The sequence below is a fragment of the Helicoverpa zea genome, chromosome 10 (assembly GCF_022581195.2).
Source record: "Helicoverpa zea isolate HzStark_Cry1AcR chromosome 10, ilHelZeax1.1, whole genome shotgun sequence".
NCBI lineage: Eukaryota > Metazoa > Arthropoda > Insecta > Lepidoptera > Noctuidae > Helicoverpa > Helicoverpa zea.
Window position 1 is genome coordinate 9127238 of NC_061461.1, and position 21470 is coordinate 9148707.

Here is a 21470-nt window from a genome sequence, read left to right on the forward strand (position 1 = left end):
ATATTTACTCTAGGAGCATTTCTATAAATATCATACTGCAACTATGCTACACTGCTTGGGAATATTACCAATCCTTTGCGAAGGCAAAATAGCCACTAATTCACTGTACCTGTATCGCTTTGCATTTAAGACATTTACCGTCTTACCACAAAAACTTTTAAACGTCAGTTTAAAACTTGTCTAAAAAAATGTCAGATTATGACGTTGAAATAATGTCCATTTTGCAGCCATTTTTTAGACAAGTCTTAGACACATGTTTAAGTTTTTGTAGTAAGACCATTGGAGCGTCCAGTTTAAATATTTTTATTTTTGCCTGAAAATGTCATAAAACAAAGTTAGAAGTGTAGTCTTAAGAGGTTACCGATATTTCACGAATATCTAAGCCTGTACAACTTTCACACAACTGAAAAGCTGAAGGGAAATTAACAAATAACATGATTTATTCATGTTGTAAAATCTTTATTGAAACTAAATTTCGTCTATAATGATGACAACGACGACCGAACAGCAGTCTATATAAGTCATGACAATCCGTACTTTGTACAATAAATAGAAATATATACTTACTTAAAATAATCTTACAATTACAAACATTACTAAAATATTTATTTGAACATGACTTTGGCGTTAATTTTACAACTACTTACGAGCTAAAATTTCTTAAAGAAATACGTAAATTTGGAATTTTAGGAACTTTTTGACCAAAGTCTTATCGCAAATATTCTAAAGCATCTCCAAAGCAATTTAATTTACTGCAGATTTTTTTAAAGGTGGTGTTGCTGCTAATGAGTTCCTTCACTTATAAAAAGAGTTCAACTCTTGCGACTCACAAGAACTCAACTCAAAACGTATGTTGACAGCTTTGGGAAGCACCTAATTACGTGAAGGATTGCTAACCACAAAAAATATCTTTGGTCACCAAAATATCAAAGCTTCTACTTTCAAATTACATTACTATGTTAGCTTATTATACAAGAACTTACTTTTAGATAGTAAGCATTACCTACTACTGAAAACTTTAAATATTAAAGGACATCGACGATTATTACAATCAAATCTAAATTGAGTAATTGATAAAATCAAAACGAACACTTTAGGCGGTTTTTTATGAACTTTACGATACACCAAATAGATTGAAACTATAAATATTGACATAGTGTAAGTACATTCTAGTTTAATTAGGGGTTCGACTTTTTAAACCATTTTCTCATACATTATAAAATTTAAACTGTTATGGACAGGTACATCCTAGATAATATATCCTTACTGGTACCACAGTGTAACTATTTTTAAATACAGTTTGTCAACACGAATTTTCACGGTTGGTCAAAACAATTGGAGCGGGCGGCCATATTGTAATTTGGGACGACAGACAGTTGACATTTGCGACGCCCGTTTCTGTATTTAAATTTACTGTTCCATTTTCAAAACAGGTTCAATTTTTTATTAAGGTCGATGGGTCGCATCTTTTTATGCCAAGGTTATCTACAATTTATTTATTTTGCTCTTTGGCCAGTGTAATAAATAAGGTACTTATAATGGTTTTGTAGGCCACGATGGCATTTTTATTTTTATTGTAAAATTGAAGTCATCCTTTTTGGTTAATTTTCTGTAACTAAGGAACAATGTACATCAAGAATGGTTGTCCAAGGGCCATTGTATGGAGATAGCTACACTGTGCTTACTTAATACGTATGGTTGGCATTATATGGCAAACGTCCTCAGGTCGTGCGATACGTAATGCTTACACTTGTGTGAGAACCAATGCACTTTGCGTGTTCTGTCACTGCATCAGCATTCTCCACGACTCGCGATCGCGTAATCTGAAATGAGAAATAATGAGGTTGTTTAGACGTAGCTTGTAGCTCCTTGACTGTGATAAAATGCAAGGATACAAGTATCTACTACGTAACGTAAAAGAATAATAAAAACAAAATACTTTTTCAAGTCCATATACTACATGATAAAATATGATACTTTATTCATTACAATTCAATTCGATTGTCAAAATAAATGTCATCCAGGATTTTAATGGTTTAATATTTTGGCTAACGGCCAGTTTCTTCATCAAAAGTTAAAGTTAAAGTTATGGCTAAAGTAATGTCTAAAGTAAAAGTAACGGTCAAATTAAATTTTTCTATTAGTTTTGCTGTCATTTTAGCCTTGAAAAAACGAATTTGACCGTTACTTTTACTTTAGCCATAACTTTAACTTTAACTTTTGATGAAGAAACTGGCCGTAAATGTTTTAAATAAAGTGTATTGCGTCCGTTTAAGTCCGGGTTAAGAAGGTTATACAGACAGTTGCTTTATGTCAAACTAGCTTTCCGCCCGCGGCTTCGCCCGCGTGGAATTCGGTTATATTGCGGTATAAATCACACAAACTATAAGAAAACTTCTCATTCCCACGGAAAAATCTAAGAAGCGCGATGTAACGCTGGATACGATGAGCTACAGGTTAAAGCGCGAGATATCATTGCACTTCTTACGTATCTTAAAAAAAACAACGTCACCACGTTTTAAAAAGCTATCATTCCACTTACGTATTTAAAAACACATCGTTACCACGTTTTAAAAACACCCAGCGCCATCTATCGCGTACCTCAAGAACTAAATAACTTAACTAATACTTATACCAATTAGTAATTCGTTGAATTATAGTTATTTCAGGATAAGTAGATGTAAAAAAAACAGTTAAGACGATAAAACAAATTGTACGTCATCCCTCGGGAATTCCTCATTTTCGAGGATTCATTATCGTATCATTTAGCTTCTAAATTTATATGTTCATATTCGTTTGCAATATATAAGTAGATGTAAAAAAAAACAGTTTAGACGATTAAACAAATTGTACATCATCCCTCGGGAATTCCTCATTTTCGGGGATTCATTATCGTATCATTTAGCTTCTAAATTTACATGTTTATATTCGTTTGCAATATATTACCTTGTTTTAAACGACACACAGCGCCATCTACAATCCATCCATCAAGCAAACAATATTTTTGTTTTCCCTCGGGAATATCTATTTTTTTCGGGATAAAAAGTACCCTATTATTTAATCCGGACTTCTAACTTTACGTCTGCAAAATTTCAAAGCAATCGGTTCAGTAGTTACGGCGTGAAAGTGGAACAAACAAACAAACAAACAAACAAACTCACTTTCCGATTTATAATATTAGTAAGGATGTTGAGTCCAGCTTTATGTCAAAACGCCTGGACGGATTATGAAATACGAGCGGTTGCATATGCAAACTTACATGTACTTTCGCGACACGACGCTGCTTCCAGATCACACAACGTTGCAAAGGTCCTGGCAGTGCCCGTAGCATCGAAGGCACAGACAGGTCCCGCTGGTGGCGAGAAACATCTGCCGGCGCACAGGGGAGGGGGCACGCCCTCCCTCACTCGTGCCCTCATGAGCTCAGCCGGTACCCTCACGTCGGGAGCCTCGCCGATCTCGTTCGCGTCACCGATGCGGGACGGCAGGAACGGGAGACTGGCTGGTTGTACTTCGTTCCATGCTGGAATGAAAAGGAATTTTAAATTAGATTAACGTTCGAAAATTTTAAATTTTGGATTCAGAACGTTTTCCATCCGCATTTCCTTAAAATATGAAATTACAATTGAATTAATGTTCGGTGTATGTGGAAGTCATCCACGAATTTAAAATACGTGATGAGGAACTTAATAAGGAGTGGTCATCTTATCATTGTGTAGGCATAACACGTTACATGAAATAAAACTTCATGATATCAATATAAAGACGAAGGAATAACAACAGATACCAAAGTGTCACTATCTTAATTTAAAGCATGATATAATTTGACCTGTAACCGATCGTAAGCGCAAATCTCCATCAAAACAATGCGCTCGCGACTCACCGCTGTTCGCGATAAAAGTTTAACCGACGATATAATTAATGGGGACATAAACGTAGCTTAATTGTTTCTTGTTTTATTCCATTATTGTTTTCAACAGTTGTTCTTGATTACTGTGTGACATTTTGTTTGACCTTTCAATCTAATCAGTGTTATTTATTTTCCTAAACTTTTCCTGTGATCTCATCCTTATTACGCATTTGTGAAGCGTCCTATCGGCTGTGAGCGCAATGTAAACAGTGAGATGCACACGCCCCTTCTCATTGACTCACATTTGTCGAGTAAACATGCTAGGAATATGTGCATTTGTACCAATTAATTGAAAGAATACAACACCTTCTAAAACAATTTCGGAGCATATGTTTTAATTTACTGCAGGATATAGGTATAGCGATCGTGATAAACAGCAAAACTAATGTTAAGTGTTATACTGAGATTAAGCGTTAAGCGAGTACTACTGAATATAAATTTTACTTTGCTATGAAAAATGTACTCTCATCTAAAGTGCACTTAAGACTACACACATTAAATATAGGCTACAGTGAGGATGTGGGCAAGTGGTGTCCGTTTTAAAATATCGCATTTTTTTTGTAAATGGCCTACTGATTAAAATGTCTGAGTCGTAATTGGTTTATAAAAATATCAGTTCTAGTTCTACTAGCAATGTCAAGAACTTGTTGGAGCTTTTGCTTGTACTAAGTAAATAAATCTTCTTCTAGTTAAATAGTAGATTTCCCCACGATTGAAGGTTGTATTCGAACAAGATAAATAAAGGTCAATTAATGAACTTATAACCAACACATTCCTACTTAACTAGTTCACTCATATACAGTGGAAGTTATCAAAAATCTGTACCGATCCGTAACGCAGTAGATAAAGCACTTGCATAACTCGTATCGAAGTTAACTGCGTACACAAACTGCGTAGTTGACCCAGGATGAAGTAATTACTATGTGTTTTTTTATCTTAGTGTGTCGGTTTGGTTTCCAGAAAGGGTAAATGATTGTAGATAGTGGTACTTCCTTGGTGATTCATAGAATTACGTTTTAGTTCTGTACGATTAATGTCGCCTTCAGAATTTCCCAGTATGTCTAGCTGATTGAGAGACCGGATTCTGTTTTAGTTGTTCAAACAAAAGTTTTGTGTGTTTAGTCATTATCGGTTTTATAGGTATTGAATTTTGAATAGGTAGTTGTATGGATAAATAATGCTTATGTTCTTTCTAACCCCAGTGTTATTTGGAAACATAAACGTTTGACTTTTTATTTAACATTTTATTTATATTTTTGTAGCAACTATGGCATTTAGTGTTTAGTTTAAGAAATCTGAATTCTTATATTTAAGTTATAAATTCTTATTTTGGCGGTTAAAACGAAAATAGCCTTTTTTAACGACGTAAAAAATCATCAAATGACCCTTCCCGCTGTGGGTTAGCAGCGGTGAGGGAGTGTCAGACTCTTACTGACTAAAAACCGTCGTGTTCCGTCGTAGGCCTTTTATGTACCAGGGCCGCGGTAACTCTTTCGAACAATGCCGCAGCCCCGGCAGAAACGAAAATAGCCCCTTGAGATTTTACATCGTTGATTAGTTATTCCACAAGTATGTGCTTATTATTCACCTATATCACAACTAAAGCAACATATTAGCTATGTACGTAGGATTAATTGGAAATATAAATCACTTTCTATAAGTATTATTAAGGCAAGTAGTCCCTACTTATGGAGTAGGTTACCGGATGTATTAATACAATTTATTCGTAATAAGCAATAACAGGCATATCGATATAATGTGTTGGCTTTACCTAGTTTAGTTAAGGTCATGTTACAAATAGTTACCGATATTTAAAACTTAGACATGTTTACTTAAATTAAGATACCTACATTAGCAACTATTTTACGTCAAAACTTACATAAATTATAGCACCCGAACAATCACCACTCTAAACGACTTTAGTATGTGTAATAGTCTGGTAAAAGAATAGACTGTGATGAACAAACTCATCATTGAGTCTACCTATATTTTTCAATTCATAAATATAACGTATGTTTATCTTACTTGTAGTAACAATACTTAGTTGATGTATAAAAAAAACAGTACAAATTTTAGAAAAACCTTATTTCACACTAAAAAGCACTGTTATTTTTTATATTTTCTATTCCCTGTGCAGTTTGTCTACTAGGCTATATTTGTCTACGAGGCTATATTTGTCGATAAGTTAATATGGATTATATATCTATTATCAAGATGATGATGACATGTGGATCAATCAAGAGACAAAGTACTACGTTGTTGACCTGACTCGACTTTGCTCTCGTTGGATAGCAATCTGCTGAGCCAAGCGGCTCGTGCCGAGAGATAAGATACTACATATATGTTTATTTTATACCAACGACAATGCAACTAGATTATTTTCTTATTTACACGAAAGACTACTGAGTAAATTTTTTTGGGTGAACTTTTTCAGCTTTTTAAATAGATCTACGATAAAATCGTAGCAAGGGCCTACGGCGGCGTAGGCATTCTTTTGTGTAGTATTTTTTTTGCAATGAAACTTTTTGCTATCATGTGTACAAATTGTACAGTGTCGAAATATTCCATAATCCATGTTTAAGCCATTTGGCCAATTTCATTTATGAAAATAATAAAATAATTTTAACATCATCATCTCTCGAGCCTTTTTCCTAACTACCTACATGTTGGGGTTGGCTTCCAGTCTAACCGGATGCAGCTGAGTACCAGTGTTGTACAAAGAGCGACTGCCTTTCTGACGTCCACAACCTAATTACCCGGGCAAATCAATATCCCTTACTAAAATTAAACAAAAAACTTTTTGTTATGACGTGATCGATTAAACGGAACCCCCTGTTTTTGTTTATAAACATCGATATTTCTAAATGTTTTTATATTATTAACCTTCCACAAAGTTCTAATCTATTGAGTTTCTCATGAGATAATGATGGCACGCGGCTTCGTCGTGGCAATCATGCCATGTCAGATGTAACGTAATAGATAGTTTTGTTTATTGGTTGTTATATCATACGATAGGATATTGTTTTTAAATTAACATAGGAAGAGATAAAGCAGAATCCGAAGTTTCAGGGTTTTAGGAATTTTTGTAACATCTTGAGGTCAGCTTACAGTTATAAACTTCATCCCAGTAACACATAAGAAATGGTGTTGAATGGGCGTTTTAGGGGTGTTCTGGCATTCGATAAGTGCTGTGTTTCAACGCTTTTTGATTTATATTTTTTTGGGTTATAGTCATCTGTCTATTTGACTTCCACCTAACCTGATATTTCTTCGTAAAATTAATACACTTTTTGGCTCCTGATTTCCAAACTAATGTCAAAGTGCCAAAATAACAACGTTACAGATTTCATATTTTTTGAATCAAACTTCATGAAACAGTCTACTTAATTAAAAACTTTAAAGTTTGTATGGGTAGACAGAGTATAAACAGCAAAATTACAATGAAATAACCATAAAACCATTTACTTTTAACCCAAGTAATAATTTGATAAATAGAAAACTAATTATCTAACGGATATATCTATCAATTCTTTATTAACTAATACTTTATCATTGAACAACCACCAACAATACAATTATAAATCACCAACTAACTATAAAGTGGTTATTAGCGCTCAATTCTTCTCTGTATGAGAGGAGGCCTGTCATTGAACATCCTTGGCAGTCGTTACGGGTAGTCAGAAGCCAGTAAGTCTGACACCAGTCTAACCAAGGGGTATTGGGTTGCCCGGGTAACTGGGTTGAGGAGGTCAGGCAGGGCAGTCGCTTCTTGTAAAGCACTGGTACTCAGCTGAATCCGGTTAGACTGGAAGCCGACCCCAACATGATTGGGAAAAAGGCTCGGGGGATGATGATGAGAGGAGGCCTGTGCCCAGCAGTGGGACGATTAAAAAGGCTGATAATGCTGATGACTGTGATCTGAAACGTTTCTCGGCTTTATACCTAATACCATGTAAGCAAAGGTACCATGTAAGGAAGGTACAACAGTACTTGCATCTAAACTTTGATCGAGAGATCAAACTTGAAATAAATAGTGTATTACGTAAATACAATTAATTAACAAATTAATGTAAACATTTACAGATAGTGATAGTAGCCGGTATAGTGCTCACCACTATTTAGTGTTACGCACACATGCGAAGCTACACACACACTAGTGTCACGAGTGTCACACATAGATGAGGTCAATTACGTCACCGCACTTATCGAAGTTAGTGGTTTGTAGTTGCTGGTCATTTATTTTAAAACTATAAAATAACACTAGACAAAAGATTATCTCATAACTTGACTGCTTTTAAATCGGGATTTGTTTTTTCAACCGACTTCATAAAAAAGAGGTTCATCACTCTGACTCGTACGTTATTTAGTTTATTTAGACGTTCGAAGTTTTAAAGGATTCTTAAAATATTTTAGTTTGAAAAGTACAAAGTTTGTAGTAACAACATAATGCTTTTATGGATAAAACTGTAATAAATGGTTGAGCTACGTCATTTTGTAAGTATGTAATGAATGAATTTACACCTCAATTATATACTAATGTGATGCGCAGGTTGGAAAACACAATGCCTCGAATCTATGACGATATAATTAGAAAGGAAATTAAATATAGAACTGATTTAGCCATTTCCACGAAACATTTTAAGGAAAGTAAATACCCATAAACTGTGACGTATGAAGACTAAACCAACGTTTCTATGAATAGGTATTATATGTACATTGTTGTTATATGAATTCCAACCTGTTGTAGGTATGAGTAAAATGACTAGGTAGGTATTGATGATAGCTACAACTTGGAAGTTAAGAGTGAATATATATGCTACTTCTTGGTATTCGAACTCCATTTTTAACCATATATTTGCTAACCATCAGGTAAGAAATAGGTCAATCTGGTGCCCATCATCATTATAAAAGTCATCTGTATGGCCTTTTCAAAACTATGATACCTGGGTCCCGATTCTCTTAATTTAATAATGTCAAAATCGAATAGAAATCGAATCGCAATATGATCGCAATAGCAGTTTTAGCCATATCGGGCATTCTGCTACTAATAAAAGACCAATCGTATTCGATTGACATTTGATTGGTGTGCGATTGGTCTACTATTTTGGTGATTTTGGTCTATACGGTAGTTTGCTGTACAACCATTTTGCAATCGTAAATCATTTGCAGACAAAATTATTCATTATTGAATGACAGAAAAGGATAAAAACGTTTATTTCAAAGAAAAAATAGCGGAATGTCACATACGCTTCAATCGTAATCGAGTCGGGATTGGATCTCAGTCGAATCGAGTCGAACGTGAATCATATGTCGCTTAAGTAAAATTAGGAGAATCGGGCCCCTGATGTCGGCTTCCAGTCTAATCTGATGCAGTTGAGTACATGTGTATGTAGAGTGATAGTCTATCTGATAATCTATATAAAATTAAAAGTATTTAAGTTCATTTAGGTGAGTATGCTTGATTGTTAAAATCGATTGATCGATTGATTGATCGATAATTAAAATCGATTTCCAGATACATTGTGAGTAGATTTTTATCCGAATGTGTGAAGGGACACGGGAGTAATCTCGAGTACCAGCTATACGACGATAATATTCGCAACGGGTGCAGTTAGATTGCATTCGCCGTCGTCCGTATGTCTGCCCTATGATCGATTACTCACAGCTAATAATAAATGTGCGCTGCCCTCGGTGGGCGTGTGGAGATAACCTTAGGATCAAGTCGCCAATCGGTCTAATGGTTCCCGCGTATTTCGGCTTCGAGCTGTCTTTGTGTTGCTTTGTAGTAAACAAAGACGTGGTATTGTTGGGTTCATTGATTCGTTTGTAATGTTACCTAGTAGTATTGAGAAAAATTGGTGCTATGAGTACCTATATGGTTAAGTTTGTAGCGTCACAATAAGTTACACTGTAAAAGATTGTTTGGTCAAGTCAAGTTAATTATGAAAAAACTACTAACGTAAATAAGTTTTATACCTCAACTAAGTATTTGCTTAATAATTACATAAACATTTATCACTTAACATTACAAAACATTACAATACTGCATTATTAAAGATAACACTGCAAAACTTACCAGCAACTAAAACTACGCACAACAAAAACTTCCCGTTTAACATTTCCAACTAATTAAGTCCAAATATTGAACCTCACCACAATCGCAACACTACTATTCTAATTAACTCCTTTTTTTTAGATAATAAGTACTCGTATTTTTTATCTGTGGTATGTTTATTCGAACGCCTATCAAAGTGTTCGAGATTTGAATTTGAATTTAAAATGTTTTACGATGCGATGTTTGTTGTATAGCAGTTATCTGTTGACTGGTGCATCAGTGAGTGTCCCAGGATGGTCGGAAGGGGGGATGGGATCACAGTAGTGGAGGCAGCGATAACCTCTGCCTCGGCCGGAGGACGAACCGTTGATAACGGCTTCGACTTTCAAATGAGAGCGAGTATTCTTTCGCTATAGATAAAGGTGCTTGGAGGATTGTTTTTTTAATCTTCAAATTAAGAATGCTGTGGTCACTGACCTGGATTTTGGGGAATTTTGTAATATCAGTAAGTAATTAAAGTGCGTTATTAAGGAGTTCCAATAAAAATGAAAAAGCATAGGATGTTAATTAACGTATTATTTTATGTTAATTATTATTTTATTCATTTAATCATTATTTATTATTTAGAATTAATAGAATTTACATTTAGACGATGACATAATATCTATTTTGAATTTTCCGCTATTGCTATGAACATATTAATGAAAATCAATTAATATTGCGGTGCCCTATGTTTATTTTTAAATACCACTTCAAAATCATAATCGCAGTACTAGGCTTCACATTATTTTTTCCTTACTCACCACACTTTTAATTATTACTGAACAGCGCAAAACTAGTTCACATTTTTTTTTCTATCTTCTTCATAAGTTTTACGTCATGAAATAAAAAAAGGTTTTGTCCCGCCATGCCAAACTCTTTGAAGTGATTTAGCTACAGCAGTTTCATTGAACACTATCGTCCAGAAATGTCTCACTCGCGCGGGTTATCTGCCGAACGATTTCGTGTCAACTTGAGATACATCATCACTATTTATAAACGAAATAAAAATCTTTGCTCGCCGATAAGAGTATTGAAATTAGGATATTGTGTACAGTTTTATAATTTAATTGTTAAATTTATTAAATTATTGAAGCTAGAAGATTTCAATCTCCATGATTATAACTTGCGTAGATTTATTCAATTCAAGTTTTTTTTTTTCTACAAAAAAGGCCTGCCGTTCTAGAAGGTAGTACGGTAAGAAAATAAATAATAAATATTCCACAATCAACTTAAGAAAAGTGGTATAAAGTTCACCGGGTCTGTTATCATAGTGCACCGTTATCCATAACGTTTGGCAGGTTCGTCCACCAACGAATTGAATTGAAACGAAGGCTAATGAGTTATTAGGCTTAGTAAGTATCTCGTCACTCAAATCCTGAGTGTATTACTGAAATCGTAGGTTATTGTATTTTTCACAATCCTTTTATTTTATTAAAAAAGATGCCTACCTATTGTTTTTTTATTTATTGCCGCCTTATCTTTTAAAAATATTTTTCTCAAAATTCTTGATAATTACAAATCCGAACTTGACTGTGTTTGTAATTTTTTGTCAACTGGAAAGATAAATTCCACAGAAAGTGTTAGCAAAATTCAAGTTTTTAGCAATTTTTTCCTTCCTTCTTTATGATCTTGTTCAAAATATGAACCGGTATTTTTTTGCTTTGCATTCGCTTGGGTACTTAAAGCAAGTTATAGACCGATAACCTTAGCCTGCATTAAAATTGACTGGTAAACTAGTTTCTTTGATGGAGTAACTGGTTCTGGTCAGCAGTCTGAAGGTGTTTGTCAGGTATCACTAGATCTAGACTAGACAAGGTGCGTCTTTGGAAGACTGCATATTGTAATTCTTATCTTATTATTTTCTTCTCGCATAGTGACAAAAAATTAATAGTTATAAGCATGTGGTTCTTGCTTTATGTTGAGGAAAATTGTGAATATTATTTTGGATCAAAGATTATTTCAATTAAGAACAATCATTGATACCATAAAAGATTTAAATCTTTTATGATTATATCTTTTATCGCTGAAATGGAAGTGGGCTGGTAATATCTGTAGAGGGACAGACGGTAAGTGTCAGGTCAGGCATCTTGTAGCACGGTGGACCGACGCGACGATTTGAAGAAGGTGACGGGCAGCGGATGGGTACGCGCTGCCAAACACGGGATGATTGGGTTCCTACGTTCAGTAGTGAACGGCAATGGCCTGATATGATAAAGGGGTTTTAATCTTCGGTGTTATGAATTAAATGTTTGACTGTAATAAATTGATACTCTTGAAAATTGTTTTTATATTTTGATGGGGCACATAATTGCAATAATAATTGAACTGTTAAATAGATAAATGTAATAAACATTTATATATTTGGATACTTTTCTTTGTAATACATGTCTTTAGCTACTACAGTTTGAACTACTTCTACGAGATTATAGGCTAGAGGTCAGCGGTGACCGTGCAACATATGTAGATACATAAGTACCGATCATATTCAATGACGTCACTCGTATGTGGTAACTTCATTATGATAACACATATAAGTTAGTTAAGGTTATAAACAAAACTACTATTAGAAACCCAATTATCGAATAATCATGATAAGAATTTATTTCCTAATTCATTATCCAGTTTGAAGTCTTTTGCGGTTTGTTTTTCAATTCGTCTTGATAGAACTGCTTGATAATTTATCTGAGTGCTAATCTAAGTACTTCACCTATAATAAATATACATATATTAAATCTGTAGAGAAGAAATTTTTGTACAAGGAAGATATTGAGAAAAAAAATTGTCAGGGTACCCCTGTGCTATCATTTTTATCTGAATGTTAGTTGGCGTACATCATGTAAAATCTCCGAATTCAGCGTTTAGGTTTTCCCTAAAAATGTGTAATTTCATATTTATTCAAATCGTGACATAGGTCGACTCTGTAGGCATTGGATAGGCTGGTGTTTATTATTTCTTCGTTTCTTTGAACAAAATCCGAATTTAACGTAAATGAAGCTAGTCCTACTAATATTATACAAACGAAAATATTGTATTTTTGTTTGCGTGTTTGTTTGTAATGGATAAACTCAAAAACTACTGGATCGATTTAAAAAATTCGCTATCAGAAAATTACTCTTTCCGAGTAACATAGGTTACATTTTATCACGGTACAGGCAGTACTCCCCAAAGGACGCGGGCGAAACCGCGGGAATACCGCTAGTATGTTATATAATTAACGTGCTTCGAATATTTAAACAGAACGCATTTGATGATGCAATACCATTAATAAAATGCTTTACTGAGACAAAAACTTGTAACTTCTGAAGAACTGACTCATGCTGTCTAAACTTATTCTGTACCAATGCCCATTATTTTTACCACTAGCTTCCATACGCTATATCACCCACATCCCGTTGGAACCAGTTCCCAAACTCTCTTGTAAAGTATCCTAAATGTTATATCCAGGGTGTTTGACTGCAAACCAACATCTTCAAAATAGTTTCAGATGTACCTAAATCAATTTCATTATTTATTAATTTATACTAATATAGAAACTATTTTTAAATAATTTAATTAGTATTCTATGATTTACCTTGAATTCGTTGATCTCGACGATAAAGATACAGACAAATAAATATTTTTTTAAAGAAATAAATTAATGACAGGAAAGTCCGTAGGAAACTTACACATTCATGAGACGTACCTTACAGTAGAAACCGATTATTTGAACTAAAGTGTGAAAGATTCTCTTCACAGCTTTTATACATCGTTAAGGAATAAATAAACAATTATTTAAACAAAGTATTGATTTATTTGACTGATGCAATAATAAATGCAGTTGGTAGGTACAGGCATATTATTAATATATGTACTTAGAAATAATTGAGGAAATCATTAAATTAATTGTAAATACATATTAGTGACCTGCTTTTATTTGCAAAATTGCAGCTTACAATCGATCGTTTATTGGCGCATCACGTTCGAATGATTGAAGTAAACAATAATTTTGAATTGATAAAATAACATATCTGGAGATCTTAACTATAATAAGGGAAATCCATAGAAAATAAATATTTTATGAAAACTTTACAGGTTTTAAGGCTCCGATTGCGTTTTTCGTTGCAATAACTTAAAGCTTCACTATTACTTTCTGTGAAATCTCCAAATTTAACATGCAAGGACTCGAATAATTCGCGGCACTAATCGGTAATAAAAGAAGGCAAATGAAGCCCGTAAAATATACCCAAAGCCCAGTTTTATTCCAAGAATTACGTCCATTAACAGTAATTTATAAAGGTCCTGATAATTTTGCATTATAGGTTTACTTATACATAGGTTGCAGGTTTCTAGGTCCCCTTTTTTAATTTTGTACAATTATTGTGGATATATTTTATATCTTTGTAGAACTTAATCGAATAAAGTGTGGGGTCAGGCATGCAATAAATAAAAAAATCGGGTTCTTTGTAGTTCCTAAAAAAATGTTCCTTACTTAAAAAGCGATGTCTCACCATCGCATAAGAAAAAATAAATTCATTTAAACCATTTATTTCAGAGCTTATTAGTCTCATTCCCAGTATTATGTTCATAAACAGAGTAATTTATTAAACTGGTCTTACAGTCAATGTTCCCGTGAAACCAGATAATGTTGCATTACTGGTTTGCAGGTTCATCCCCCTTTGAAGGAAATTAAATATGGGAATTTATAAACGCAAATTGACGCAACAAATACGCACAGATAGTGTTGTGACGTAGTCGGTAAAATTTTATCGGCTAGACATTTTTTTTCCGCGTTGATGTCGAGATGAATAAAATTCAAACCTGTTTTTATTTAAGTATGTAATTTATTCGTTCCCTCACTTTCTAAAAAAGCTTAGAATATACATAGATGAGTACTAATAATTTATTTGCGAACATTTCAATATGTTTACATGTTTATTTTTGTATATTGTGGAGATCTAGGTTCAAGGGTTAGCCACCTTCTTCAATTAAAGTTCATCAACTGACAAGAGACAGTCACGTTGAAAGTACATACCTAACACCAGAAATAATAATAAAACAGTCACCGTTTTCCTCGTTTACTTATTAATTAATTTATTTATAAGGAAAATCTCGTCGGGAATTTCAAGTCGCTTAAAATACCCCCAGCACTAAATCATTGTGGCGTACGAGCGAGTTGAGATGCGCGTGAGTTTATAAACAAAACCGGTGTCCCCGATTGGCCAGTGAGAAGCCGGCAACCGACACAGACGTTGTACTCGTATTGAGCAAAGTTTATTCCACTAAAGTTATTAATTGTTGACTTAAAAAAATGGAGAAACTGTGTGTTTTTTTCGTAATCGGTAAGTTGTTTATATTTTTTTGGGTAAAGAGATGGTCAGAGGTATTAAAAGAAACTTGTTAACCTTTTTTCTGTACACATGTGGTGCTTTTTAAATTAATAATTTATGAAGGTACAGTTCAGCCAAAGGCAATTGGCTTAAATGGCATACCACTTTAGGTCCCTGTGAATTATTAAAAATTATTACTATGAATTATAAGCATAATGTTCTCAAATCAACCTTATTTTGAAGTGTTTAAAAAATATATAATTTATGAACTTGGATTAATTTTAAATTAAATATTTATTCTTGTTATTATATCGAAACTTTACATTACAAAGCCGGTTTTAAATAACGGTTTGACATTTTATAAGTAGATTTTGTTTTGTTTTTTTACTGTTTTGTCTGTAGGAAATATGAAACAAGAATCTTATTAGCTTTTTGTTTTCGCACTTTTTGCTGCCCTAAGTGCAATTTGTGGTCACGGTGTAGTTGGTTTCCGACACTATTGGGGAAAAAAACAAAATGTTAATGATATTTTCAAATCAAGATGGAAAATACTCGCATACTCGCCTATTACAGCATTATTTTAACCAACGGTTTTTGTGTTAATCAGATACATAATCTTAATCATAATAAATATAATGGAATTTAAAAGTTAAAAAAGGCGCCTGTAACAATATCTTTTAGAAATCCAGTAAATTCTCGGGGGATTATATTCCCCCTACCTACCTACTACATTCCAACCTTCTTTTGGCATCCATTCAGCCTTTCCATAATGCATAATAATGCAAGGGGCAATCAACCAGGATAAAGACAGTAAGTAAGCAAATTAACATGATAAATACACCTAAGACATTTTGGGGAAGTCCCACTTGTCCTCATACGTCTGTTTGTATTACGGTTTAATACAGATAACCATTATTACTGATGACTCGGAAATTCAGCGTAATCATTATGTTATTTATCACTTTGGTCAGATGTTAATAGAATAGTGTTAGTAATGCTTAAAACTATCAGGCATTAAAAGAAACTAACTCCTTTTACATTGGGCAATCACTGCAACTTGATGATGATATTAATGACACATGAGACTTTTATAATAACCCACATATTTGATACTTGTGTTAATCATTTTCTTTGTATTACTTTCAGCTCTCTTCACTTCTGGTGCTCTGGGACAAGCAGCGCAGCCACAAGAAGGTGACGACGGCCTAGATGATAGGTACGGCTTCAACGGGCCAAACTGGTTCCCAGGTCAATTCCCACGTCCCAACAGGTTCCCTCCATTCCCCAATCAGAACCAATTCCCCAATCAAAATCAGTTCCCCAATCAAAACCAATTTCCCAATCAAAATCAGTTCCCCAATCAAAATCAGTTCCCCAATCAGAATCAGAACCAATTCCCCAATCAGAACCAGTTCCCCAACCAGAACAACCAGGGCCAACGTACAACGACTCCTACTCCTACAGGGTGAGTAGTAATTTATCTATGCTGAAATACTTATTACGAATTTTAGCTGAAATCTGACAACTGGATATTGTCACAAAATGGTTAGAATATTACCAATCATATCTATATTAACGGATTTTTTAAAATGATATTTGGTGCCCTTCTATTATAAACAACCAAAAGATTCAAGTATTATCAATAACCCTGAAATTCCATCTTATCAGAAATTTGAACTTCTAAAACATAGTTTATAATTTGACTAATAAATAATAAATAGGCAATCAGTTCATAAAGCATTGAATAGTTCAGGCGTATCACCAGTTAAACAAAAATAAACTAAGTAACTACGGTTTGGGTAATTAAAGATGCCCATACAATTCAAAATCTGTTCTACTTTAACTATGTATTGTCAAAAAATCCTGTCGAACATTCCAGAACGACCACCATGTCACCCCAGCAGCGTCAGTGCATCAGTACCTGCCCAGTGACAGCTGAGTACAACCCTGTGTGCGGCACTGACAACGTCACGTACGGCAACCCTGGAAGACTGAACTGTGCTCAGCTTTGTGGCGTCAGTAAGTATCGGGAAACCTTACTGCTAATATTTTAACAATATTATTAATGAGCCCGTGGCCTTCTAGTATTAGGTATAATATTTTCTCCCATCAGAGGAGCCCGTGGCTAAGTAAGGATCTCAAAGATTCTTTTAAAAGATTTCAAGCTTCTGTTTTCATCTATCATTTGCCTGACCAGTTTCCCATCAATATTAGTGATTTACATGGAGCTACTACCTATCTAACCTCCTCAACCCAGTTACCCGGGCAACTCGATGCCCCAAATAGAGGTAAAGAAAGAAACTATGAAGGTATACACCAAGAATATACTCCAAGAACTTTTAAGGTCGGGTTCTTCGGGATATTTTTGTTAATACAGTGATTTATATTACTCTAGGAAGTTGTTGAAAAAAATAATACATGAATATCGAAGATTTGCCCTTGTTAGCCTATATTTTGAATTATTAGACTTTGACGTTGAAACTTTTTCCTTAAAAAGACCGGTAAAGCACTGGATACCTAATTAATAGCAATTCTTAGTCGTTTTATCGAAGGCGACCTTCTGAATTACCGATGACAAACACGCCTTGCTTTATTTATTTTAAACAAATTCTGTCCATATTATTATACTTGATAAATCTTCGTTGCTCTTGTACTGGGAATTACTAAATGAAGTCATTTATATGTACAATTCTTTCATATTAAATGTGTGGGTAGATCATTGATAAACAAGCGTAGATGCAATCTACATATTTTTTTAGCAATTTGTGCAACTTGTTTAGTTTACGAAGCTTCAATCTAGTCTACTACAATGCACCATATTGTTCTTTGATTACAAAATAATTTTGTGTTACATTCTACTCAAAGAGGTAAGCCAAAGGGCTGTCATTATGGTCACAAATATACGATATACTCGGCCAATAGATAAACTAGCATACGACATACAGTAAACAAGTAAATCGACTATGATTTCCATAATTATGACAGACTTCACTCATCTTCCTAATAGATATACAAACGGGTAAGACCACATAATTACATGACCACTAGAGTACTAATTAACTACCGATTGTCCTAGACCACTTTATGAGGAAAACGACTTTACATACGATGTACGTTAAAAATAAATAGTTATGTTATAGGCAAAACACTTAGCTCATTATAATTGCATGTTGCTAAAGCAATATGTTTACTTTTAACACATTATTGACTAGCAATATCTTGCAGATCAATTATACAATAACTCTAAATAACATTTCCAGTGAATCTTTTCCCATCAAAAATCATTCCCCGCCGGAAACTTTCTAGGAAACCAAGAAAAAAAAACTGGGTACATTTAGCCCCATTTCCAGAAGTGAATACTAAATAATATGACCTTACTTAATGAAGTTAAGTAAGGTCATATTATTTAGTATTATAACCTTGTTAATTTTAACTAACCAACATTTATTTGTTTCTTTTTCAGACGTATCGCTGCTAAGAACATCGCCTTGCCCGACCCCACCTCCCACCATCGATGGCGTTGCTCAATAATTTAGTATGAATTAAGTAATTAACTTGAAAAGTAGGACTGAATAAATTATAAACCAATCTTTTATGACATATTTTCTTTTATTTTTCTCACTAGGTACGCATTTTTTCTAAAGCAGCTTAATAATTGCGCTTGCTGATCTGGTTGAAAAATAGACAAATCTTAATACCTTATTGCTATAATTTAAAATAATTATTTCAGAATATTTTGTATGTACATACTTATGACATTATTAACTATACCTACGTAGTTGAGCTGAATGTTTATGAAAACACTGGTCGAATAATGAAAACTCAACTATAATGGCACGTCGCCGCGTCTCGGTGAGCTAAAATAACCGGAGTGTGAAATATTTAACTTTCTTTTCTAAATCCCCAAGAGATGCCTTTATCCTCAAATCATTGAAATCATTAGATGGCTCCTGCCTAATACATACATACCAAAGTTACTGAATGAGCTATTTCAAAGTCATATGCACTTTCTAAGTGTATCATGGTATCTCAGATGTCAATGAGTAATCATGATTCATGATTTCACCTTCACGATTCTGAATCATAACGAAATCTGAACTAAAAATGGTTTTAAATCGCACATTGGCCTTGAACAATTGTGGTGGTCATTCCCTTTTTGAGTGACTTTAAGTAACCCGGCAGTGGCATAGTCATAGTTCTTTGCAATTCTTAAGCGCCTGCGCTGAATTTCATTGTTACATACTATCGTATTCACTGCTTCGTGATTCATTGCTCGAGAATTGGAACTGCAAATCTATAGGTTTAAATTATTAAAGTATACCGGATCGCGTATTTTACAATCTGTCTGTCAATATCTAACCTGAACTTCATACTGTTTATCCTATTATTCAATCATTTGAACTACCGTGCCAGACTATTTTGTTTTTTTTGATCGTGTAATGTTTTATTTACTTAGTTAAGACGCATTTTCACTGGTTACCGATAGTGTCAGGCTGCTTATAATTTCGGCCAGATATTGCTATCCGAGACCTGTGAAACCAAAACTTATAATTTATTTGTCAAATAAGTTCCTATTAGGCTATTAGAGACTTTGTCAGTAACCGGTGAAACAGCCTATGATGTGAGTATTGCTATTTGGATTGTGATGGGCGCATGAAAGCTTACTCACATCAGGTTTTGCTCGAATAAAACATAGCATAGTTTTTCTTGACTGATGTTGAAAAAAAACAGAAGATAGAACAATAATAAATAGAAGAAAATTAATTTATAATGAGTACAGATAAAATATAATGAACAATTTATTTAGACACTAGCCGTTTTCCCGCGGTTTCACCCGCGTCCCGTGGGAGCTACTGCCCGCACCGGGATAAAAAATAGCCTATATTACTCGCAGATAATATAGCTTTCTAATGGTGAAAGAATATTTAAAATCGGTCCAGTAGTTTTTGAGTTTATCCATTACAACCAAACAAACAAACAAAGTTTTCCTCTTTATAATATTAGTATACTAGATAGTATAGATGAAATGATAAATGAATTGCGAAATTATAATTATTTTTGAACAACTTCCCGGATAGAAGAAGGAGGTTCTCAATTCATCCGCGTATTTATATATTTTTAGACAGCAAACTGGGATTTACGTCCATTAATTGTGAAGGTTTTCTTACATACACGATAGGTCAAAGTGATGAATCACTGAACGATTTTACAAGTAGTAATGGGTACGGAATTTCAACTCCGGTATTCATAGACCTGAGTTGAAGTATGCAATTGCTTATTATGATTTTTTCAATTAAAAGTTCATCATCATCATCATCATCATCTCAGTCATAGGACGTCCACTGCTGAACACAGGCCTCCCCCTTTGATCTCCACAGACACCTGTTGGAAGCGACTTAAAAGTTGTTTTAAGAAAACTGATGTTTGCGTTGTCGGCGATCTTTATATTTGGTCTTAGTAAAGCTTTGAGTAGGATTTCGAAAAGGAGAGCTAAAGATCAATCTCTGTGGACGTAGGTACGTGTGAACTGACAGGTACTCGTGAAGTTGTATCAATACTGCAGAACGTAATCGGACAGCTAAACAAAGATTTTTTTTCATACTAACTAAGCGGGAATTTTCCTGTAAAGACTTTTTAAGTAATCAACAGATTTAGGCATTAACAATGGATTCAAAATGTTATGATGATGGAAGTTTGAATTTCTGATTATTTATTTAATAAATATATGTACGTATAAGTAAATATTCGTGTAGGAATAGTAATGTTGATAGACTAGCTTCCCTAAGCGGTTTTAGTCGCTTTCCGATTATACTAATATGACAATTGTCATTAATGTGGGATATGGTCTATGAGGGTATAAACATAACAATATGACTTTTCTGATTATGGAATTATCCTGAAGGGCTTTCCATCACAACTATTGCTGCATAGGTAAATAACGGCTGGTTAATATAATTAATGACGTTGATATAATATAACATTAATCGTCAGTGGAAAATATAACAATGTAAAGTTTAATTTTATTGCCATATTAAAAGCAAGAATAATGCAATTAACTACTGATTAGGTACCATTTAGCCAAAGACAAAGAAATAATGGCGAAAAATAATTGATTAAAATACTTAGTAATAATATGGCTCATAAAAAGTGTTTGTAA

The 21470-nt window shown here is 34.0% G+C and overlaps 2 protein-coding genes across 3 annotated transcripts; one reads left to right on the forward strand and one right to left on the reverse strand.

Moving 5' to 3' along the window:
* Nucleotides 1–438: 438 nt before the first annotated feature.
* Nucleotides 439–13720, reverse strand: LOC124633931. Of its 2 annotated transcripts, none has more exons than XM_047169311.1 (3): nucleotides 13673–13720; nucleotides 3260–3523; nucleotides 439–1823 (listed from the first exon to the last, which is right to left on the reverse strand). In XM_047169311.1, the coding sequence occupies exons 1-3, from the start codon at nucleotides 13674–13676 to the stop codon at nucleotides 1792–1794; spliced, it is 300 nt and encodes a 99-aa protein (XP_047025267.1). In that variant the 5' UTR covers nucleotides 13677–13720; the 3' UTR covers nucleotides 439–1791. The 2 variants fall into 2 exon arrangements, with proteins under 2 accessions (XP_047025267.1, XP_047025266.1); XM_047169310.1 differs by lacking the exon at nucleotides 13673–13720 and adding an exon at nucleotides 9987–10423.
* Nucleotides 13721–15167: 1447 nt separating this feature from the next.
* LOC124633951 (TPR-containing protein DDB_G0280363-like) lies at nucleotides 15168–18911 on the forward strand. The gene is made up of 4 exons (XM_047169334.1): nucleotides 15168–15325; nucleotides 16460–16778; nucleotides 17193–17332; nucleotides 18777–18911. The coding sequence occupies exons 1-4, from the start codon at nucleotides 15295–15297 to the stop codon at nucleotides 18842–18844; spliced, it is 558 nt and encodes a 185-aa protein (XP_047025290.1). The 5' UTR covers nucleotides 15168–15294; the 3' UTR covers nucleotides 18845–18911.
* Nucleotides 18912–21470: the final 2559 nt, after the last annotated feature.